This window comes from Nymphalis io, chromosome 8 (genome assembly GCF_905147045.1).
Source record: "Nymphalis io chromosome 8, ilAglIoxx1.1, whole genome shotgun sequence".
NCBI classification, from domain to species: domain Eukaryota; kingdom Metazoa; phylum Arthropoda; class Insecta; order Lepidoptera; family Nymphalidae; genus Nymphalis; species Nymphalis io.
The window spans coordinates 1332009-1353537 of record NC_065895.1 but is presented as its reverse complement, the minus strand read 5'-3'; the positions used below and the strand labels follow the sequence as shown (position 1 = coordinate 1353537).

The following is a 21529-nucleotide window of genomic DNA, read 5'->3' as shown; positions in this document are numbered from 1 at the left end:
CCCCCGAGCCCTGTAAAGCACGTTAAGCCTTTCGTCCTGTGCCTAAACTCTTTCCAGTCTTGTCGGATTGTCGTACCATCCGTTGGCTAGTCTCTCTGTGAATGGCTGTTGTGGCTGAAATAATATTCAAAACAATATTGACGTTTAGCAGAATCAATTAAATGTCAGAAATGTAATAATTGTGATAATAATTGCTTAATAATAGTTATTACATTTTAAGGACGCATGAAAGTCTTCAAGTGATATACAGAATTAATTATGGAATAGCACTGCTGGTCATTGTTTCAGTTCCTTTTCTATCACATTCATAATGAAACACTCATAGCTTAAACTACATATAAAGAAAGGATCTTAGCTTTTAAAGGGGCGTTTCATCCCCTCGATCTTCAATGTCATTCAATCGATCGACTATTTATGACATTGAAACAAATATGTCATAGGAATTCGGCAAACGGGTCGTGTTAGAATTGTCATATTGATAAAAAATGCCATTTGTGTGCTAGGTAGAGCGAATTGAACGAGTGAACGTCATTTCTGAATACAGGTTACCGGTAACCAATTGTTTATTATGGAATTATAATAATAATCTTACGTTACTGATGGACATTTTAAATAAGAAAAATTATAGTTTTTTTTATTTTATAATTAATGTCAATAAAGAAAAACCATAAGTTTTTCTTTATTGTTACCGATCTCCAATTCTAACAATTATAAAGCATTGACTATGATTGTAAGCGTGTCGTTCCGTTCTCTGAGTAGGGACGTTTTTGCTTGGCGCGTGCGCAGTGATATTTGTGCCTAAGGAATATTAATTAATTATATAAATTTCTATGTTAAAAATACCTTTACATAAAACGTATAATCTCGTATTTAAATAGAAAAGCTATAGTAATAATATTTATAAAGCTGACTAGTTTATTTGTTCTAATCAATCTGTAGACCGATTTAAAAAAATCCTTATACGTATTTAAGATAAATAATTTTTATTACATATATTTTGTAGATATTTTATTTAAATGTAACATTTCATTAAAAAAATATTTCACATAACATAATTTTCAGAACGACCCTTTGTTGATGACCCTAGTTCGGTAACGTTCAACGCGGATAATGTTATGTATACTAATAATATAATATACTAATAATAATATTAATGTCCTCCAGACCGATTTCGGCCACGGCGGACAATCTCAAGAGATTAGCCAACTTCGCAGGACATATTATAATGCACAAGTGTGTGCGCAAACACAGGTGCACTCTCTATTCCCTAACTCTCATAATCCGATGGGACGGCAATTCGATACGATCGGAAAGAGTTCAGGCGCAGAACCAACGGTTTTACGTGTTTTCCGAGGCACGGGAGTGTACACACTGCCAACTTCCAGACTCCGAGCTGCTACTGAGAATTTTCTGACAGAAAAATCCAATAACTTTTTATTGGCCTGACCTGGGAAATAAACCCAGGACCTCCGGGTCTGCGGCCTTACATCAAGCCACTGGACCAACGAGGCAGTCATGTATACTAATATTATAGTTCTGTCTGTTTGTTACGCTTTCACAGCAAAACTACTGCACCGATTTTGACGAAAATCGGGTAAAAGCAAGCTGGAACACCAAGGAAGGACAGCTTTTTATACCTAAGCATGCCTTCACCCCAAACAGGCAGGCGAAGCTGCGGGCGATAGATTAAATCTAATTGCAACATACATCGTGTACTATATTATACAGTAACATTGTGTAATATATATATATATATATATATATTAGCATATTTAATTTTTTTTGTTAATACAAGTGTAATTTTTCCCTAAAATATTTCCTTAATGAACAATCCAACCTATCCTGCCAATCTTACTTCACGTCCTACGGCGTCTGGATAACGACGCGAATGGTCCAAGCGGTAAAGTACAACATTTTATTATTATAATACTTAATGTTACTATTACAATTCAATAAAGATTAATATTGTAAAGTATACAAAGCGAGTTGAATATAACGATGATAGTTTTTTATCAACTATAAACCTTTTTACTACCTTCTAAAGGAGCTATAAATGATTACTTATTCGTAGCTAACTGTTCTTATGTCTGTTGTTTTTTATTATTCTCAGGATCACTTGCGTTAGTTATCAGAGCGTCTCGAAACATCAACAATTAATTTATTATCAAATAGCAAGCAAAGCGAATTAAGTAAAACGATATGGATTTCATATTTTTATATAGAACTTAGTAATCGCCGCGGTTTCACCCGCGTGTTAGGGGAGATGGGCGAGTATTAGGTAAAAAAGAAGACTACGTCCGTCCTTGGGATTCAAGTTCGCTTCATACCAAATTTTATCAAAATCGCTTCAACGGTATAGCCTTGGAAGCGTAACAGACACACAGAGTTTCGCATTTGTATTTTTTTTATTTTTATACTATAGGTAGACGGACGAGACCGTATGACCACCTGATGATAAGTTGCCAACAACGCCCATAGACATTGGCATTGTAAAAAATGTTAACCATCGCTTACATCGCCAATGCGCTATCAATCTTGGGAACTAAGATGTTATGTGCCTTGTGCCTCTAATTACACTGGCTCATTCACCCTTCAAACCGGAACACAACAATATCAGGTACTTCTATTGTGCGGCAGAATATCTGATGAGTGGATGGTACCTACCCAAACGAGCTTGCACAAAGCCCTACCACCAGTGAAATAACATGTAATATTACATAATAAAGTGTATTATTAGTATACAATATTCGACGAGCCGGTTGGCGTGGTTGGTAGAACACTTGCCTTTCACGCCGAAGGTTGTGGGTTCGATTCCCATCCAGGACCGACATTTGTGTGCATGAACATGTATGTTTGTCCTGAGTCTGGGTGTAATTATCTATATAAGTATGTATTTACAAAAAAAAAAGTAGTATATGTAATATATCAGTTGTCTGGTTTCCATAGCATAAGCTTTGTACAAGCTTAATTTGGGATCAGATGGCCGTGTGTGAAAAATGTCCCAGGATATTATTATTATTATTATTACAATATAGATAACGAATTCTTAGTATTAATTATACTATTAGGAAATAATCTGAATACATTAATAACATAAGTTTATTAGTAGTTTACAGAAATAACTTAAGACAAATTTTTATGGGTAATTCTGAATTAGTTATATATAATTTTTCTAATATCAGTAAATAGTAATAAACTTTTGTGTAGGTTTTTTTTAAAGTCAGTCATTTTAGCAATCCCTCGTCGAAAGGCATAAAGGCTCTTAAAATTTTCGATTTCCACGAAATTTAACGAATAATTTTCGCTTGTGGCCCGTGGTTAAATGTGTAATTGATAATAATTTTAAAATATGCATATGCCTTATGAACATTCTGTGTACTCAATACAGAATGAAATGTTTTTGTTCACAACTTAAGCTTTTACATTAGTACAATGCAATAGTCAGGCGATATAAATTCGATTACTCAACACGCTATTGTTGAACGAGCTAAAGTTATAAATATTCATTTGTCTCGCCCCAACAATACCATTTCTTCACAAACCATAGCAACGCCACGTCCCATACGCCATACGCGCCACGCTCAGCTGAGCGCGGTTCCTGTGACTGCCGGTGTTTTTCTTGGTCAAAAAAGCTTAAAGCGAATTGAGTGCTTAATGCTTAATGGAAATATTAATCTATGTGTTAAGGTTGTTATTTTTATATGTATATTTTTTATTATAAGTCCTAAATTGTGTATTTTTATATTTCCGTATTAATACAAATGATTAGGTTCTCTGTCAAGGTCGAACAATTAGTAAAAACTTTATTTAACTAACAACACAAAAATATTTATATTACGCAAGTCCTATAAATTCTATCTACCCCACACGATAGTTCTATTTCTAATATACCCGCTAATTTGCGCGCACAAGTGACGCGACCACGCATGCGCGGATTGGATAATTCACTTGTTACCCCAAACTATGCTAGCTACCCCATGCAAAGCTGCAGTAAAAATAAACGGCTAGCAGACACACCGGCCATTTTCGTCCCCAGATAATAATTCAGTGACGGAACGCACGCACGTTTGACGTAGAAAAGCGCGGCAAGGACGTTGTTTTTTTGTGGTGTTTTCGTGTCAATGCCCTCTATTGATAAAACTTGTGTTGTGTTTGTGGTCTTAAAAGTTATTTTTTATAAACAATATAATATGTATAATCTATAAAGATAGGTGGATTTTAAATTTTTAATCCAAGTTTACAAAAGATTCTGTAAGTATAAAAATTTATTAGTCTCGTATGTAATTGATATAATTATTTTTGTATTATAAAGTTTCACACAACTTTTTTTAACAAATTTTGTTAGTATCCTAGTAACAAAATGTAAACTAATAACTTATATATGTATTATTCAAACGAATATTTATTTTATACGTTGTCTTATTTATACGTATCTATTAATGTAGATGCTTACATTTTTAACTTTCCATGTCTAAGTGGATGCCATTATAGTGTGTCTGTTTTAATGGGTTCGATTTTTGAATATCTAAATTTTGTCAATTTTCCATTTTTGCGAATGTGTGTTTACATATCTTGTATGTTCATGAATTGCTTTTTCACCGATTTTTTGGAACAAATAACGATAACAATGGTTTACAAATTACATTAATTCGACGCTTAATAGTAAGATTTTCGTTTTCGTAGTTTCTTAAGTTTCCAAGCATCTTCTCTTGTAGACTAATCTGTTTTACGAGTACGTAGTTTCAATAATTATTTTTGAACATACAAGCATATTTGTAAATTTGCATCTGTATATACATAAAAGGCATACGAGTATGTCACTCACAGCCTAAGCTTTTAAAAGGGGGCTTAAAATATAAATCTAAAGAAGGATCTTGCAAATTTTGTGCGTTTTAGTCGAGGGCTTTGTATCCCCCCTCGATTGTCAACCGCATTCGATCATCTTGAATGTCATTATTTTTAGCACACAATAGATTAACAAAATTGGAAAAGACATACATGTCGCGAAATACATATATCTTAACGTTCTCCGGAGAAACCCAAGTCCGTTTAGTATTAGCTAATACATATATGCATGCTGAATTATTTATAACGTTATTAAAACCATGACTCATAGCCTAAAAGTGTAAAATAAATAAAAGAGGATGGATTGCCTAAGAGATCGTTCAGTAAATTGCTTTAGTACCCTCTATTGATTTTATTCCCCTATTTTCGCCCTCCCTATTAACTAAGAGTCAGGACCTATATTGTTTAGGGTGTTTTGATGAGAGTATTTTAATGGAAAATGTCGGTTAAGTAGTTATATTATCATTCACTTTTTATCAGAGTTTAAACCATTATTATATTTTTCTTAATTACATATATAACTAAACACAACACTCCAAAGATGTTAATAACGATACGCATTAGTTCCTACACACATATTAAATAAAATATAATGAAAGAAAATTTATGACTACTATAAAAACCGGTATGATATTTTATATAAATCATGATATAAATAATTTTATTAATTATGTTTACTTTTGAAAATTATTGTAGTAAATACTTACCACCAAAAATCACAAATATAAAAATATTCACTATGAAGATGTCTAAGTTTAAATGAGTTCCAGGGCCGGTTTTGGTGATGTTTAAACGAGTATTTATTTGAAATTAATGTAAAAAGTAATTATTATGTTAAATCTATTAGATTAAATTTTTTTCCTTTTCTAATTATAAAAAAATGCTGTTTTTTGAAGTGTTAAATAAAACATAAATTAAAAAGTACAGCTATTACGCTATCTGGGCCGAAACAATAGATAAATCCTATCGACTATTGTCTATGACCGAACAGATATTGCGTCCGGTTTAAGGGTTTTAAATTAGTTATCGTTATTGTTCGTTTTTTTTTAAATGGACAAAAAAGGTTTCATTCAACTTTGTTTTTTTTAACTTACTTATTCAAAAAAAGGTAACAATTAAATCAATTAAACTTTTTCTTAAAGTATATACTAATAATAATTGCAGATTAATAAGGTTTAATATTTTTAAGCGTGGCGATATCAGCAATTAAAATACAAAGTATGTTAAATAATTTCAAAAATAATCTTTTCAGGCAACACCACATTTCGTCATGGCTACTTTACCAATATACGTCTCCTTAAGCAGGTAAGAAAAAAAATATTAATTATGTAAATAAAATTATCATAGATACCAAGAATTAATACTCTCTCTCACAAAAAAGTACGTCTATCTTTTTCTGTACATGACAACGTGTATGTAAAATTGATCGGTTAAGTACTTAAGACGTGAAAGCGTAACAATTAACAAACTAACTAACATTAGCATAGTTACCACATTTAAAGAATGGTCACTTTTTAGATCAATTTCTATCAACATAAAGAAGAGTCGAAGGCTAATTTTGTATAGCTGCTCGTACTAGAAAAGGGCCGTACTCTCTATTTTAGTTGTTAATATATAATTTTATGTGTTTTTAACGACTGTTTTTCTACGTCGGTCGTCATAGGTTATAGCTCAAGTCCCTTAGGGACCAGGAAGCGTTTTGTAAATAAAGAACACATGTATAATAATTAGAGTCGTAAATTATGGACATTTTATGGGAATTTTACTTGAAATTATCGGATGTTTTGTTAAGTACAAAGTCTATGTTAAGGTAAAGATTTATATTTATAAACGTTTCGTGATTGTGATGTTATTTTTATTTAAAATAGAAATATTATACAAGTAAAAAGAATATAGCGAGCGTAAGCTGAAGACTCAAAAACGTCCCAATTGTGACGTTTTGCTACTAGTCGTCCATCGCCTTGTGTCAATCAAGTTCAGTGACAATAAATAATGAATTTAGGCCGTCGTGTGAATAAATAAAGTGTAACAATTATGACACAAGCCGATTGATACCACATTTAAATAACCCCCGAAAATTATTTGTGTCTATTTAAAGACAGAAAATATTGATTGTTCCGAGCTAGCTAGCTATGTCTTTTTTTTAAAATCATTGTAAAATAGTTAAACGTCGAACGGATGGAGATTTATACGATAACTGCAAATGCTTATAAATAAAGTCCAAAAAGGTATATGCAATTGACAAATTGCCAATTTTGAACTGCAATCAATTTGTAGTCTATATTTATTAAATTAAAATTAGGGTGCGCAGAACAGATATTCTACGCTCCGGCAAACGAAGGATTATAGTGAACATGCAATTTCTATCCATATCATATTATTATATCTAAATAAATGGATTATTATCGATGGATAAAGTTCAAGTAGTCAGAATACATTTTAAACTAAGGTTGCGGGTCAAACGCTGGCAAGCATCAATCAGTTTTCTTAAGCTTAATTTGTGTTCATAATTCACTAGTATTTGACCGCTGCTTCATACCAAAAAAATATTAAGCCGAGATAGCCTAGTGGTTAGAACGCGTGAATCTTAACCGATGATCGTGGGTTCAAATCCGGGTAAGCACCACTGAATTTTCATGTGCTTAATTTGTGATTATAATTCATCTCGTGCTTGACGGTGAAGGAAAACATCGTGAGGAAACCTGTATGTGTCTAATTTCATTGAAATTATGTCACATGTGTATTCTACCAACGCGCATTGCAGCAGCGTGGTGGAATAAGCTCTAAACCTTCTCCTCAAAAAGGGAGAGGAGGCCTGAGCCCAGCAGTGGGACATTAACAGGCTGTTACTGTTACTGTTACTTCATACCAAACGTTTTCAAAATCGGTTCCGTGGTTTAGTTACTTTCACATTTATAATATTAGTATAGATTTTTAGTGGTGTTGCGTGGCTACCCAGACTGCCGTCCTCCTCAACAGCATCCCTCTTCGAACAACTAAATAATTTACTAAATTATTAGTTTATCTCGCTCATCTTTTTACTTAAGCATTTTTTTAATTTAACAGAATTAACACCCGGAAGCCGACAGCATTCCGACTCGTAATTTTTACTGGTCAATAACTCGATAACAGTATATATTTGTTACATTGATAGTCATATTGTATCATGAGCTTCACGAGCTTTCGTACCGCTTCCTGTCTGTTTAAGGAAGTAAATTGACGTGCTTTCATTAGGGTTGTCACTAACATGCCTACTACTACTAATATACCTTTTTAATCTATTTCTATATATAGAAGCTATTTAGTAATTAGTAACAAATATTTATTATTGAGCCTTTTTTGACACTACCGAACGAACCAATGCTTAATTATAAATTTGAATGAATGAATGAATGAATTTATTTATTTCTCTATAAGTTACGAGAGCAAGTCATATCAGCTATGTACACTATCATGTTTGCGGAGACTGGTGTCCAAAAAGGTAGATCCTGTCACGGTCAGCAGTCCTTCAATTGATACAACTTCTTTTGTTCGTTCACAGAAATTGAACATTTCTACAATACACTAAAAGACGTGTTGTATGTCTGTGCGTATGTGTTTGTATGTTGTGTTTGTTCTAAAGTTTTATGCTGGTGCAATTACCAAATTCTCCGTAGATTCGTAAGGTTTACCAACCAATTTATTAGTTTATGTTTTAATGAAATAAAAGTTTAAAGTACAAGCTATCTAGTAGACCAAAAAGGTTGTTAAAGTAAGATTACAATACAAATCGCTAAAGATCGTTTAACAGTTACACATTTTTTTAAATATTTGTTATTTACTAGTAATAAAATGTGTTAAATTTAAATTTAATATAGAACTTAATAAAATATAGACGAATCAAAATTAAGCTAAATATATATGTTTTTTTACTTAATTGACAACCCTACATTCTCGAACTTGACACTACATGTAATATTTATTCCGTAGAAGTCATATTGGCACTGCCTTTTTCGTCTCGTTATAAAACACTTCTCACATACTAATAATTTTAATTCAAATAAAAAAACATCAAAAAGTTCGTATATTTAAGTCGATTCTACAGAAAAAGTATTATTTTCATTTCAAATAGTATTAAAAAAAAGTATTAAAAAAAGAATTTTACACTAATGTATTGTCAAAACTTGCCTTTTTATTTTGTTTTTTTTTTGCTATCGTAATGATTTACATCAATGATAATTGTATTTTATAACAGGAATAAAAAAGTACGCGCAGAAAAAAAAGCGAGCTTTAGAGCACGTAAAAGGCCTAATATATACTAATATTATGAATGCAAAAGTAACTCTGTCTGTGTGTTGTGCTTTCGCGGCTAAATCACTGAAGCGATTTTGATTAAATTTGGTATGAGGCAAACTTGGATCACAAGAAAGGGCATTAGCTACTTTTTTATACCTAACACTCACCCACTCCCAAACAAATGGGCGAAGTCGCGGGCGAAAACTAATAAAACATAACTGAAACTTCATTTATGCTCAACGACACGGATAACGGCTACGAATACGCGTAATATTCATTGCTCGTACATAAATCAATCTAAAATATGTTGTATTAACAAGATATTTACGTTCAATTACCGAGATGAGTTGTATAATTGATTTATCTTAACAATATCATTTGATTAATACGTATTTAGATGCTGTAATTCTTTGATAAATTCGTTACAAGCACGCAAATAACTTGTAACAATATTAACGATTTTCCTACATATTATTTTTGACTGACTAAAGTAAAAAAAGTTAAGTAACAGCTCTGCTAATCTCGCTCTCTTGAGGTGAAGATATGGAACATATTCCACCACGCTAATCCAATGCGGATTGGTGGATACACATGCAGGATAGATGGTATATATAGGTGTTCTAACCGTTGAAACATCTCTATGTGATAGTACTTTGCCGTAATACCATGAGCGTAAAACCTGCCCATTAAAGTTTTATCGCAAACAGATAAACTGTAAAAAAAACGCACACAGTACAAAGCGAAAAACATACATATATAATGAAGAACTAGTTTTATAGCGAGAGGACAGATGTTACGTTTAGAAAAGTTGCCCGAGTCCTTCTTTTGAGATACAAGCTTGCTTCATAATGTTATCAAAATCGTTTCAGTGGTTTCGCCGTGAAAGCGTAACAAACAGACAAAGTTGCACATTTGTGCATTATATATTACATTAGTGTAGATATATATAGATTGGAATATTGGCGATATAATTAAGTGACAATTAGGACTTTTTTTAAATGCTAATGATATTTGTGTTATATTATGTTAATACATGAGACATAGCCGAGATGGCCCAGTGGTAAGAACGCGTGAATCTCAACCGATGATCGTGGGTTCAAACTCGGGCGAGCACCACTGAAATTTCATGTGCTTAATTTGTGATTATAATTCATCTCGTGCTTTACGGTGAAGGAAAACATCGTGAGGAAACCTGCATGTGTCGAATTTCACTGAAATTCTGCCACATGTGTATTCCACCAACCCGCATTGGAGCAGCGTGGTGGAATAAGCTCCAAACCTTCTCCTCAAAAAGAGGAGAGGAGGCCTTTAGCCCAGCAGTGGGACATTCACAGGCTGTTACGGAATTAAGGAATTAAAACGAAATAAGATTTCGATTTTTCAACCGTCAATATACTTTTATATAAATAATTAGTTAATATCACACTTTGATAACTTTTATATAGAAAAAAATTAAAAACAAAAAAGAAATCGTGTCTTTTCGGTTCTTCTCGGGTGCTCAAAAAGAGGAGAGGAGGCCTTTAGCCCAGCAGTGGGACATTCACAGGCTGTTACGGATGAGACATAACTTTATATAGTGCTATAGATAATATATTATATCTTAAATAGCTTTGTTGATCATTATGAGAATAATTTCACGGCATCGCGCGCTGGAGACAGCCGATCAATCATGCACACGTCTCTCGCTTGGACGGATTTAAATCTGTAATGAAAATAAACAGTGAAATAATGGCACTCGTGAAAAATGATTCAACTGAGCAAAAATCGAATTATAATATTGGATATATTAAGTAACATACGTGCGTTAATAGTTTACTTGGTGGTAGGGCTTTACATCATAATTCCCAAGGGCGGTGGTGACCACTTATCATCCGAGAGGTGGCCGACATTTGCCCGTCCGCCTACCTATTGTATAAAAAATAACGATAAATATGATTTGAAATAGTGACATTATTGCTATTAGCATTACGGTTTTATTCAATTTGCATTGCAAGATGTTCAAATTGAGCACCATCTAGTTTTTATGTATTTTATTTGTGGTTATAATTTATTTAGTAGTCGACGGCGGTCATCTGATTTTGTCGGATGAAAACTGCCACATGTTTATACACCAACCCGAATTGGAGAACCGTAGTGGGATGTACTTCAAACCTTCCTCTTAAAGAGAGAGGAGGCCTTGGCTCAGCTATATAATATTTACAAGCTGTTACTTTAACTAGGTTATTTGAAATTAAAAGTATTTTCTTTTAAGAAAGTAAGGCGAAGGTAATTGATTGCCATAAATTGCAAACGTTGAACTTAGTAAGAAATACAGTGAAAATAAACCTAATATTTGTCATGAACGGAAATCGACACCAATAGTATTTACAGGGCCGTTTTCGAAAATAAATTTTAATGTGGCAAACTAAACTAATTCACATACTTATATTGTTTTATTAATTACAGATTTTCTTATAAAACATCGCTTTTTACAATAGTTTGAAGATCGCAGCATGAACACTGTATTAATTAGCTCCCTACTTAGTCACATGTTAATTTCACGATTCATTTGCGCTACCGACGAACAAAGTATAAGATAATTGATGTTTAAAGAACGCTTCATCAGTTTGTAGATGAAAATAAAATATGACTCGACTCAATTTCATGTTATGTAAATATGAGGGATTTTTTTATAATAACATGACTATTAAATAGAAAATTATTCCTAATTTATAATCTTTTTTAGGATATAAATGTTTGGGGATGTTTCTCTGATGGTGATTTATGAGGATGAGCATATGGGTCACCTTATGGTAAGTGGTCACCAATACCCAAAGACGTTGGCATTGTAAGAAATGGTGGCTATCGTTTACATCACCAATGCGCCACCAACCTTGGGAACTAAGATGTTATGTCGCTTTTGCCTGTAATTACACTGGCTCACTCATCATTCTTACTTACCCAGACGAGGTTGCACAAAGCCAAACCACCAGTAAAAAGTGTGTTTTAGCTCATGAAACATTTAATAATTATTATTTAAAGATTACAATATAGATTTTTTTTTATAAAAAAAAACAATGGTTGCTTAACATTTAATATAATTTTGTATAACAATTCAAAAGTACTTGAAAGAGCTTACTTGAATAAAATATTCTTTAAATTTTGAATTCGGATACAATTAACAATCTACGAGTGTCCCAATCAATATATAGTACAAGAATAAATCTTATATAATTTGTCATACAAAAAAAATTATGAAACTAGGATGTGATACTTTTATCTTTACTTTAGGAATTCAGATTAACATATTTATTTTAATCTAATCGGTGCCAGGAGGGCGCATGTGCAATTCGAGCGCCATCTGGTATCACGTCCGTCACTGTCTAAGACAATCACGTGTGATATGAACCGGTATCATGCGCAGACGAATTCCAAACGTGTAACGCATCACGATTGACACATCTATATTTTATAAAAAGAAGAGTAAATACCACTATTTAATTTGGGTATTTTTAATAATTACAAACTACCTGTATATATTTATATATATTTCTATTTTTTGGCAATTGACATCATAGCAATTCGAATCAAATACTGAATGTAGACTCAAAGAGGAAAGCATAGACTGTTCTGCAATCTGATCAGAGCTTGTCTGATGTGAGCAGCACTTTTTATTTGGTGTGTTCCTGATTGCGTCATGATAAATTCTGACACATATTATCCATCAATCTAGAATAGAACCTTAGAGATAGATTTTTTTATACGCACCTCGCGTATAAAAAAATCTTAAAACATTTCCCTTTTTTATTTCCAAGCATTCTATACACACTTCGGTCTCGATCAGTCCGGGTACTTCTCACGGTGATCTGTTAAGGCGTTGATGCGTGAAATCTGAATAATCAAACAAACTAACTTTCACATTTTTAATTATAGCGCGGATGTGATTTACCTCTTACCTTGTCGAACGAATAGAGCAACTCGTTGAAGAATTATTTCTTCGCGAGCAAATCAGTAACACCGCAAAAAAATTGAATCGGTTATTTTATTTGTAATTAAGTATGCTAAGGAACAAAATGTCCTTGTATATATGTATGTATTTATTTATTGTAAAACCACATTACACATGTAGACTTAAAATTAAGCCAAAAAAAGAAAATATCTACAGCACAAAAGACGGCCTTATCGTTTACTAGCGTTTTCTTCCAAACCTCCAAAATAACCTTTGAGTTAGATGATTTGGTAATTGAGATCAGTGGGTAGTGTGTTTATTACCTACATACATACACATGAATATTTAAACAAAAAAATGTGCGAGTCCGAGGTACTTACGAGAATTGATGTGAACACATGTGACCATTCAGTCTCAGTTAGCCTCTACCGTGTACCGATCTCACGCACTCATTAACTTACAATAACAAATCTTACGCTGACGTCATTTGACGCTCGAAATTTTACGCTGACGTCATCTGGCGCTTGAAATCTTACGTTTCCTCGTCTGACACTCGAAGTCTCAGTCAGCCCCTACCGTGTGCCGAGCGCTCGTATACTAAATAAATACTAAGTTTATGTGTTGTAAGCATACTTCAATAATACAGTAAATAAATACGGTATTACAGTAATAAATTTAATTCTATTATAAAATACCATAAAATACGATTACCCAAGATAAATATGAATGTCGCCCTCTTGTTTTATGAGAATTCTGACGAACTCAGTGTTTGGTAACATTTTGTAAGACTTGATGTGTCGATGCTTGTGATGTACAATATATGCAAAGATACAAATATCGTCTGTATAGTCTAGTCCTTTCTATGTTTTTCAAATATTTATTTGGTAGGATTTGTGCCCATCTGGGCTGATGGGCCACCCCCTTATCTCATATTCTACCGTCAAACAGCAATACTTAGTATTGTTGTGTTTCGGTTCGAAGGGTGAGTGAATCAGTGTTACTACCGGCACAAGGAATATTACATCTCGGTTACAAAGGCTTGTGGCGCATTGACGATGTAAGGAATGGTTAATTTTTCTTACTATTTTAAATAAAAAAATACAGTTTCATTTTTCAATAATAATATTTTATGCCTATTAATATCTGACTATTAATTAAATATTAATATTACTTATTCGAGTTACTTAATCATAGTTTCCTCGAAATTACATGATAATTAATAATAATTAATTATTATATCATCCTAGATTAGGAGTTGGCGTGAGAAATATGAAATAAACCCAATAGTGGGCGAGTGTGGGCCGCGATTGATGAAGATAAACACAGACAGAACCTCGCAAATTGTTAAATTTGCTTATCATATGACATATATTTACATATGCATGAATGAAATACTATCATTCAATAATTAATGATTTTTGATTTTTAAAATTCTGAATTGAATGCAGGAGGCTTCTTGGTAGTTCTGCTATCTATATGTAAATATGAAAATAGATGTTGGTTTATCTGTTAGAGATTAATCGAGTATAGACTTCAAAACCTTTTGACCGATCATTTGGAACAAATATCTCGACACTGGCTTACCACTAAATGGTGCACGTCAACTTCGTGAGATCATTCGACAGAGGACATTTCTACTAACAAATTGCCACTTTATCGCAATCGAATCGAAGCGTAAACGTTGCCGTTTATCCGTTTTCATATTCTGTAATTAAATTATCGATTATTGGTATAAAAGTTAACAATTAAGTTTGGTTTTGACGTAATGGTATATGGTAACATCATATCGGTTCGGTTTTGATTCGAATAAATATAGAATAGTCAAATTAGGATTAGAATTGAATCGGAAACGTACCGTAATCTTTATAGGTTAGTAGAATCGCCATGAAAATTGGTATACGTTTGAGCACGATGAATAATTTAGCGCACGTCATATCGTATAGTTTACAAAAAAGGCATTGCAACGCATGCCGAGAATTACCAAGAATATTACGATAAGTACTATCGAATTAAAAAATGTTTTTGTTAAGAAGTTAGCTTTTGTCTAATTTTGATTCTGATTAAATTATTAAACCTACCTTTCAAAAAATATAAAAGCCCCATCCATTTCGATTGCATTACATTAGCGGTGATACATAATAATATTGTTAATAACAAGTCAACGCACTTGTTACTAAGTAAAACGCCTACGTTGATATAAAATTTACGATAATGCCAATTAAATACGGTGATTAAAATACTCGGTTTAGGAATCTTCGCCACCTAGCCTTTTATGGAGGGATCGATTCGATACTGAGTAACAAAGGTTAGGGGTTCATTTATATTATAACATTATATTTAAAGTGCCTAAAGATAAGTTAGGTAAGCAATATCATTATGTTCCAAATGTTCGAAATTTAAAATTCGAAATATACTTATAAGCATTGAGATAGTGATTAATTAATACTGTCTTCTTCTTTCGAATGACAAATCAATTATGATAGAAAGAACGAAATCTATGTTTAACAATACATCTAAGCAACGTTTATAAGTAAATCCATACAGCAAATCATTACAGGACATAAATCTAACTAATTAGACTATGTAAATTGAATACAACGATTGTTTAAAAACGTAAAGCGACAAAAAACATGTAACGAACGGATATAAATCTGAATTTTCCGCTGATTGCGCTCGTGAAAGGATGAATTATCGAAACTCTCACACGATAAGTAATATATAGGTAGATAAATGCATTATCTATGCGTGAATGCAAGATTCATTTGTTCGTTTTATCGGTGAAATCTAATTTAGTATGTAATGGACGCTTTCTGTTGAGAGAATTTGGTCATTACTGATTAAAGTATCCAGTGGAGCCGATATGGCACTGTGGTTTTAACGTGTGAATCTTAAACGGTAATTCCTGATTCAAGTCCAGGCAAACACGACTGATTTTTATGTGTGATAAATGTAGATTACAACTAGAAAAGCTAATGTATACTGTTTCACATTTTTACTAAATTTTTTTCACATTAAGCGATGTTTATTATCTTAAAAACAATTTAACTTACTTCGCAAGCCCGTTAATTAAATGCAATTTAACTTACAAAAAGCATTCCAACATTCCACGACAAATTCTGTACAAATTTGGTGAATCCTGAATTGGGTGCGATGTTTATTCTAAGGGGAAAAATTGACTTATACTATAGAAAGTAATCCATTTAATATTTATCGATTTACCGCTAAGACGAGCCGTCAAAAGTAGAGAATGCTTTTCTGCAAAAGCTGTTGTTATGTTCTGCGTGAGTTCTGAAATGGCGTTGTCGCATAATTAAATAGAATTGTAACAAAAAAGAGAATACGTGCCCCATGTGTGTTTTACCCATATATTAAATTGCACCTACCTAGCTGTTATGTCCCTTGTGACTGCAAGGAAACTGGCTCACCGTCCCTTTGTGTTGTGGTACACTGTTATTTACCTACTGTTGTGTACGCAACTAACTAAAACCAATACTTCATCAAATGAAGTGCGAAGAAAAAAATTGCTTTAATAGATATAAAATAAGGTTTGGGGTAATAATTTAATTAAAATATAGTATGATATAATTATATTTTTTTATAGAATAGGAAGGCTGACGAGCTTATGATGGTAAGTGGTCACGAACGTCCAAGTGGCAATAATTACATTGGCATTGTAAGAAATGTTAATCATCGCTTAGATCACCAATGCGTCACCAACCTTGAGAACTAAGATGTTATGTCCCTTGTGCCTGTAATTACACTGGCTCACTCATCCATCAAATTGGAACACAACAATACCAAGTAAAAAAATTGCCTTAATAGATATAAAATAAGGTTTTGGGTAATAATTTAATTAAAATATAGTATGATATAATTATATTTTTTTATAGAATAGGAAGGCGGACGAGCATATGATGGTAAGTGGTCACAAACGCCCAAGTGGCAATAATTACATTGGCATTGTAAGAAATGTTAATCATCGCTTGGATCACCAATACGCCACCAACCTTGAGAACTAAGATGTTATGTCCCTTGTGCCTGTAATTACACTGGCTCACTCATCCATCAAATTCCAACACAACAATACCAAGTACTGCTGTTTTGCGGTAGAATATCTGATGAGTGGCTGGTACCTACCCAGACGAGCTTGCACAAAGCTCTACCACCAGTAATATTATGTGTTACCTAAGTTTCACTGTAAAACAAAAAACATGTAATTTGATTTTGGGTTTTAAAAAAAAAAACTAATGTCTCACACGAGTATTAATTATAGGAATTAATTATTATTTATGTATGTATAAGTGTGATTGATAGACTGAGTGTGTTATTATTACCTAATAAATTTAAGCAATTTTAATAAAAACAAGCTGATAAAGAACCCATACATGTATTGAATGTTTTATATAAGCAATGATATACATCGTTCTACCCAAAAGCATCGCCTACACGGTATATTGATTGCGGGAACGCTAAGTGTTAACCTTTTAAAGTAACTTGACGATGCATATTAAACAAGATAATATATTTTATTTTTGTATATAATAAATCCATGAAATAATATTAATACAATATTTAGTTGGCTTAATATGTTGAACAAAGACAAAAGATATTAGACTATTAAAAAAAAATTAACTATTTACGTCACGTCTACTTGAAAAAATCATATATTTTTAACAATAATATTTATTTAGAGGCTAATATATGTACATGTATAATAATTTAAATATATTTTCCTTACTAAATATTGATATTACTCATACCTAGTGGTGTTTACAAAGTTTAATCACAATTAAATAATTATATATAGCAATCAAACAAGCAAATTTTTAAACATATTTTGTAATAAATGTAAAGACATCAATAATAATAATATAAAAAAATAGAAATATAATTATTTTATGAACATACATAAATCCGTTTATTTTATATAGCAACTGATTATAAAGTCGTAAAATGTAACTACTTTTATACTACTGCAATGTCTGTCATGTAGCTCTAAGAAGAAACTTGAAAGTCAGTAACGCGATTCTGTTAAAACTCACTTCATTACTCACCCGTGAAATGTTTACAACCGACTTATGGTATGGTATTTTGATGCGTGTATTCTTGAAATATTATAATTATTATGGTCAATGTCGCATAACATTTTCTGATATTCTCTGCTGTGGGTCTCGAATTTTTTCGAATAGAATAAGCGTACAGCTCAGAAAACGATGACGGTAGAAAGAAACAGTACATTTTTTATAGTATAGGTTGGCGGAGCATATGGGCCACGTGATGGTAAGTGGTCACCAATCCCATAGACATATAACAAAGATATTGGCATTGTAAGAAATGTTAACCATCGCTTACATCGCCAATTCGCCACCAACCTTGGGAACTAAGATGTTATGTCCCTTGTGCCTGAATTTACACTGGCTCACTCAGCCTTCAAACTGCAACACAACAATAACAAGTATTGCTGTTTAGCGGTAGAAAATCTGATGAGTGGGTGGTACGATGGGCTTGCACAAAGCCTTAGCAGCAGTAAAATGCATGCATCAAAATAGCATATTACCGTACGTCGGTTTTCAATATTTTAAGAGTGAGATGCGAAGTGACTTCGTAACACGCTGTTTTGCTTCATAACTAAATAAGAGTTTATAAATAATATTAAAATAGTATATATTCATTTTATTAAACTAGTTCGAAATTTCTAATCCTTTTCGAGAATTTTTGTATATAATTTGCTAAAATATTTCAATGATCATAAATTTTTATTGGTTGGGTTTTTTTTTAAATTATACATGAAACCTTTTTAGTAAAAACTAATATATTTTGAGTCTAATGATTAGACTGTCATGGAACCATACAATTTGACAAACAACGAAATGTACGTAACGAATGCTTTAATGCAAAGATAAAATATTAATTTATAAATTACTATAGTATATAATTATTTCTATAGTACGATAAGCGGTTTCCCGGTAAATCAATTTAAATTATAAACCTTATATACAATCGCATCTATGTTATATGTGTAGGTATGTGTCGGCATAACTCGCCGTCACCGAACCGCGAAATGACGCATGGGTTGATGGCCCTATAGAAATAATTAATTGTCTTAGTCTAAGATCTTATCTATTGTATTGCGGCTTCATTGACTCGCTTTCCTTGTCTAGCTAGTGCTATCTCTTTCTTAGGTTTATTTAACGTGTCCGTTCAATCTGTGTTCATAATTCATTTTTGCTCTGCGGTCGACAATTTGAAACTTGAAACTTGTGTTTTGGAAGATTTTGTGTATGATGTAACTACAATATTCGGTATTGCCATAGAACGTAGAAAAAAAATGTTATTTTTAGATGTTCCAACCAATAGTATATTTCATATCCAGTGGCTATTAGCGAATCTGGAACCCCATTGGCTCATTTGCTTTCCTAAAATTACATAAAAATAAATGTCTTAGAAATATAAACTGTAAGATTTGTAATTCAAATTAATCTTAATTTTAAGACATTATAAGACTCGTAGAATATGTAACTAAAATAAAATTTTGGTTGTCTTTGCCTTATTTTACAATTTTTTTTTATTGAATAAAAAAATCTCGATGGCTAAACACAACATTATAAAAGTGGGTACTGAGTTTGGCGGTCATTAACGTAACAATCAGTAATCAGTGGCAAGAAGCGCATTGTTAACGAATCGTCAAATAATAATACTTAAATGTGTAATTAAGATAAGAAACAGTGAATATATTTAAATAAAATATGCACATCCGAATTATGTATTATTTTGTTATGAATAATGTGTTACTTTTGGGGTAAGACTGACTTACGTGCCGTGTCGACGAACGGCATGTCATTGTCTGTGCAATATATATTTCGTTGCTATATATTAATATAATAAGAAAAATATCGTTATTTTAGTAAGAAAAACTATGTTATTATTTATTTCACTCATTATATGTATTTTGTTTTTATTTAATAGTAACAACCTGTCAATGTCCCACTGCTGGCCTCCTCTCCCTTTTGAGGAGAAGGTTTGGAGCTTATTCCACCACGCTGCTCCAATGCGGGTTGGTAGAATAAACATGTGGCATAATTTCAATGAAATTAGACACATGCAGGTTTCCTTAGGATGTTTTCCTTCACCGTCAAGCACGAGATGAATTATAAACACAAATTGCTTAATTTGTGTTTATAATTCATACATAAATTCATCATTAATTCATACATACATGAAAATTCAATGGTGCTTGCGCGGATTTGAACGATCATCGGTTAAGATGCGTTCTAACCACTAGGCCATCTCGGCTTCTTGGGGGTCCTGGTCTCCTCGGTAAGTCGTAAATACGTGTCAAAACGTAGATACGACATGAGATGAATTCCACTTTGACCATGTCATTTATTTAATAATACGTTATTTTAATAAACGTCAACTTTGATGTGTGCCATCTACCGGCGTCCCGTGACGGCCTCGTTATTTACACATAAGTTATATATAAAGTCCGCTGTTATGTATAATGTGTAAAGTAATAAATGAAATATACGTTGCCATTATATAAATGGTATATTTAGATGAAATAATGGTAGGGCTGAAATAATGGTACTGGTGGTAGGGCTTTGTGCAAGCTCGTCTGGGTAGGTACCACCCACTCATCAGATATTCTACCGCAAAACAGCAATACTTGATATTGTTGTGTTCCGGTTTGAAGGGTGAGTGAGCCAGTGTAATTACAGGCACAAGGGACATAAAATCTTAGTTCCCAAGGTTGGTGGCGCATTGGATATGTAAGCGATGGTTGACATTTCTTACAATGCCAATGTCTAAGAGCGTTGGTGACCACTTACCATCAGGTGGCCCATATGCTCGTCCGCCTTCCTATTCTATAAAAAAAAAAAAAAATCCCATTGAAGTGCTTGTCAATATGAACATACCATTGTCACAAGAAACCGTAATTGAGGAGAAACCGACGACAATTGTGAACGAAAGCATGGGAACTGTTATCGCAAGAAATAGGAATCCACTTGTAATGTAGGGAAAACAATTTATGCGAACAAGCAAAATTATTTCATAGCAGATTTCGCACGCAGTTTTATTCAAGCAAATCATAATAAATTTTATTCGAATAGGCGTTTATACAAGCGTTCTTGAATACTCTAAAACTTTAATTATAATAATAATGATATTTAATAAAATAATGATAATTTTACTTCTTTTGGAAACAATTTTATCAAATATAATTAATTGGTTGCTGGAAAATAATATCTTGAAGAGACAAGTTTTCCTATATATATATAGTTTTCTTTGATAAATATTTGTAAGAACATTTTTATATATTACATAGTAAAAAACATTAACGGATATTCTGTATATATATAATTCAATATTACCAAAAAAAAATTGACATCAAAATCGAACGTGTGGCCATTACTGATAAAATGAGTAGCAGTGGTCATTGATCAAATCAGCTTCTTATTCAATATTCTTTTACTTTGTTAT

At 32.5% G+C, this 21529-nt stretch overlaps 1 protein-coding gene across 1 annotated transcript in view; it reads left to right on the top strand.

Annotated features, from left to right (window-relative positions):
- The first annotated feature begins 4141 nt into the window (after nucleotides 1-4141).
- Nucleotides 4142-21529, top strand: part of LOC126770193 (TNF receptor-associated factor 4) — a 111321-nt gene continuing 93933 nt past the window's right edge. Inside the window, exons 1-2 of the mRNA XM_050489446.1 lie at nucleotides 4142-4251; nucleotides 6098-6150. Coding sequence (XP_050345403.1) covers nucleotides 6116-6150 — 35 coding nt within the window. The 5' untranslated portion in view covers nucleotides 4142-4251; nucleotides 6098-6115. The remainder of the gene's footprint in view (nucleotides 4252-6097; nucleotides 6151-21529) is intronic.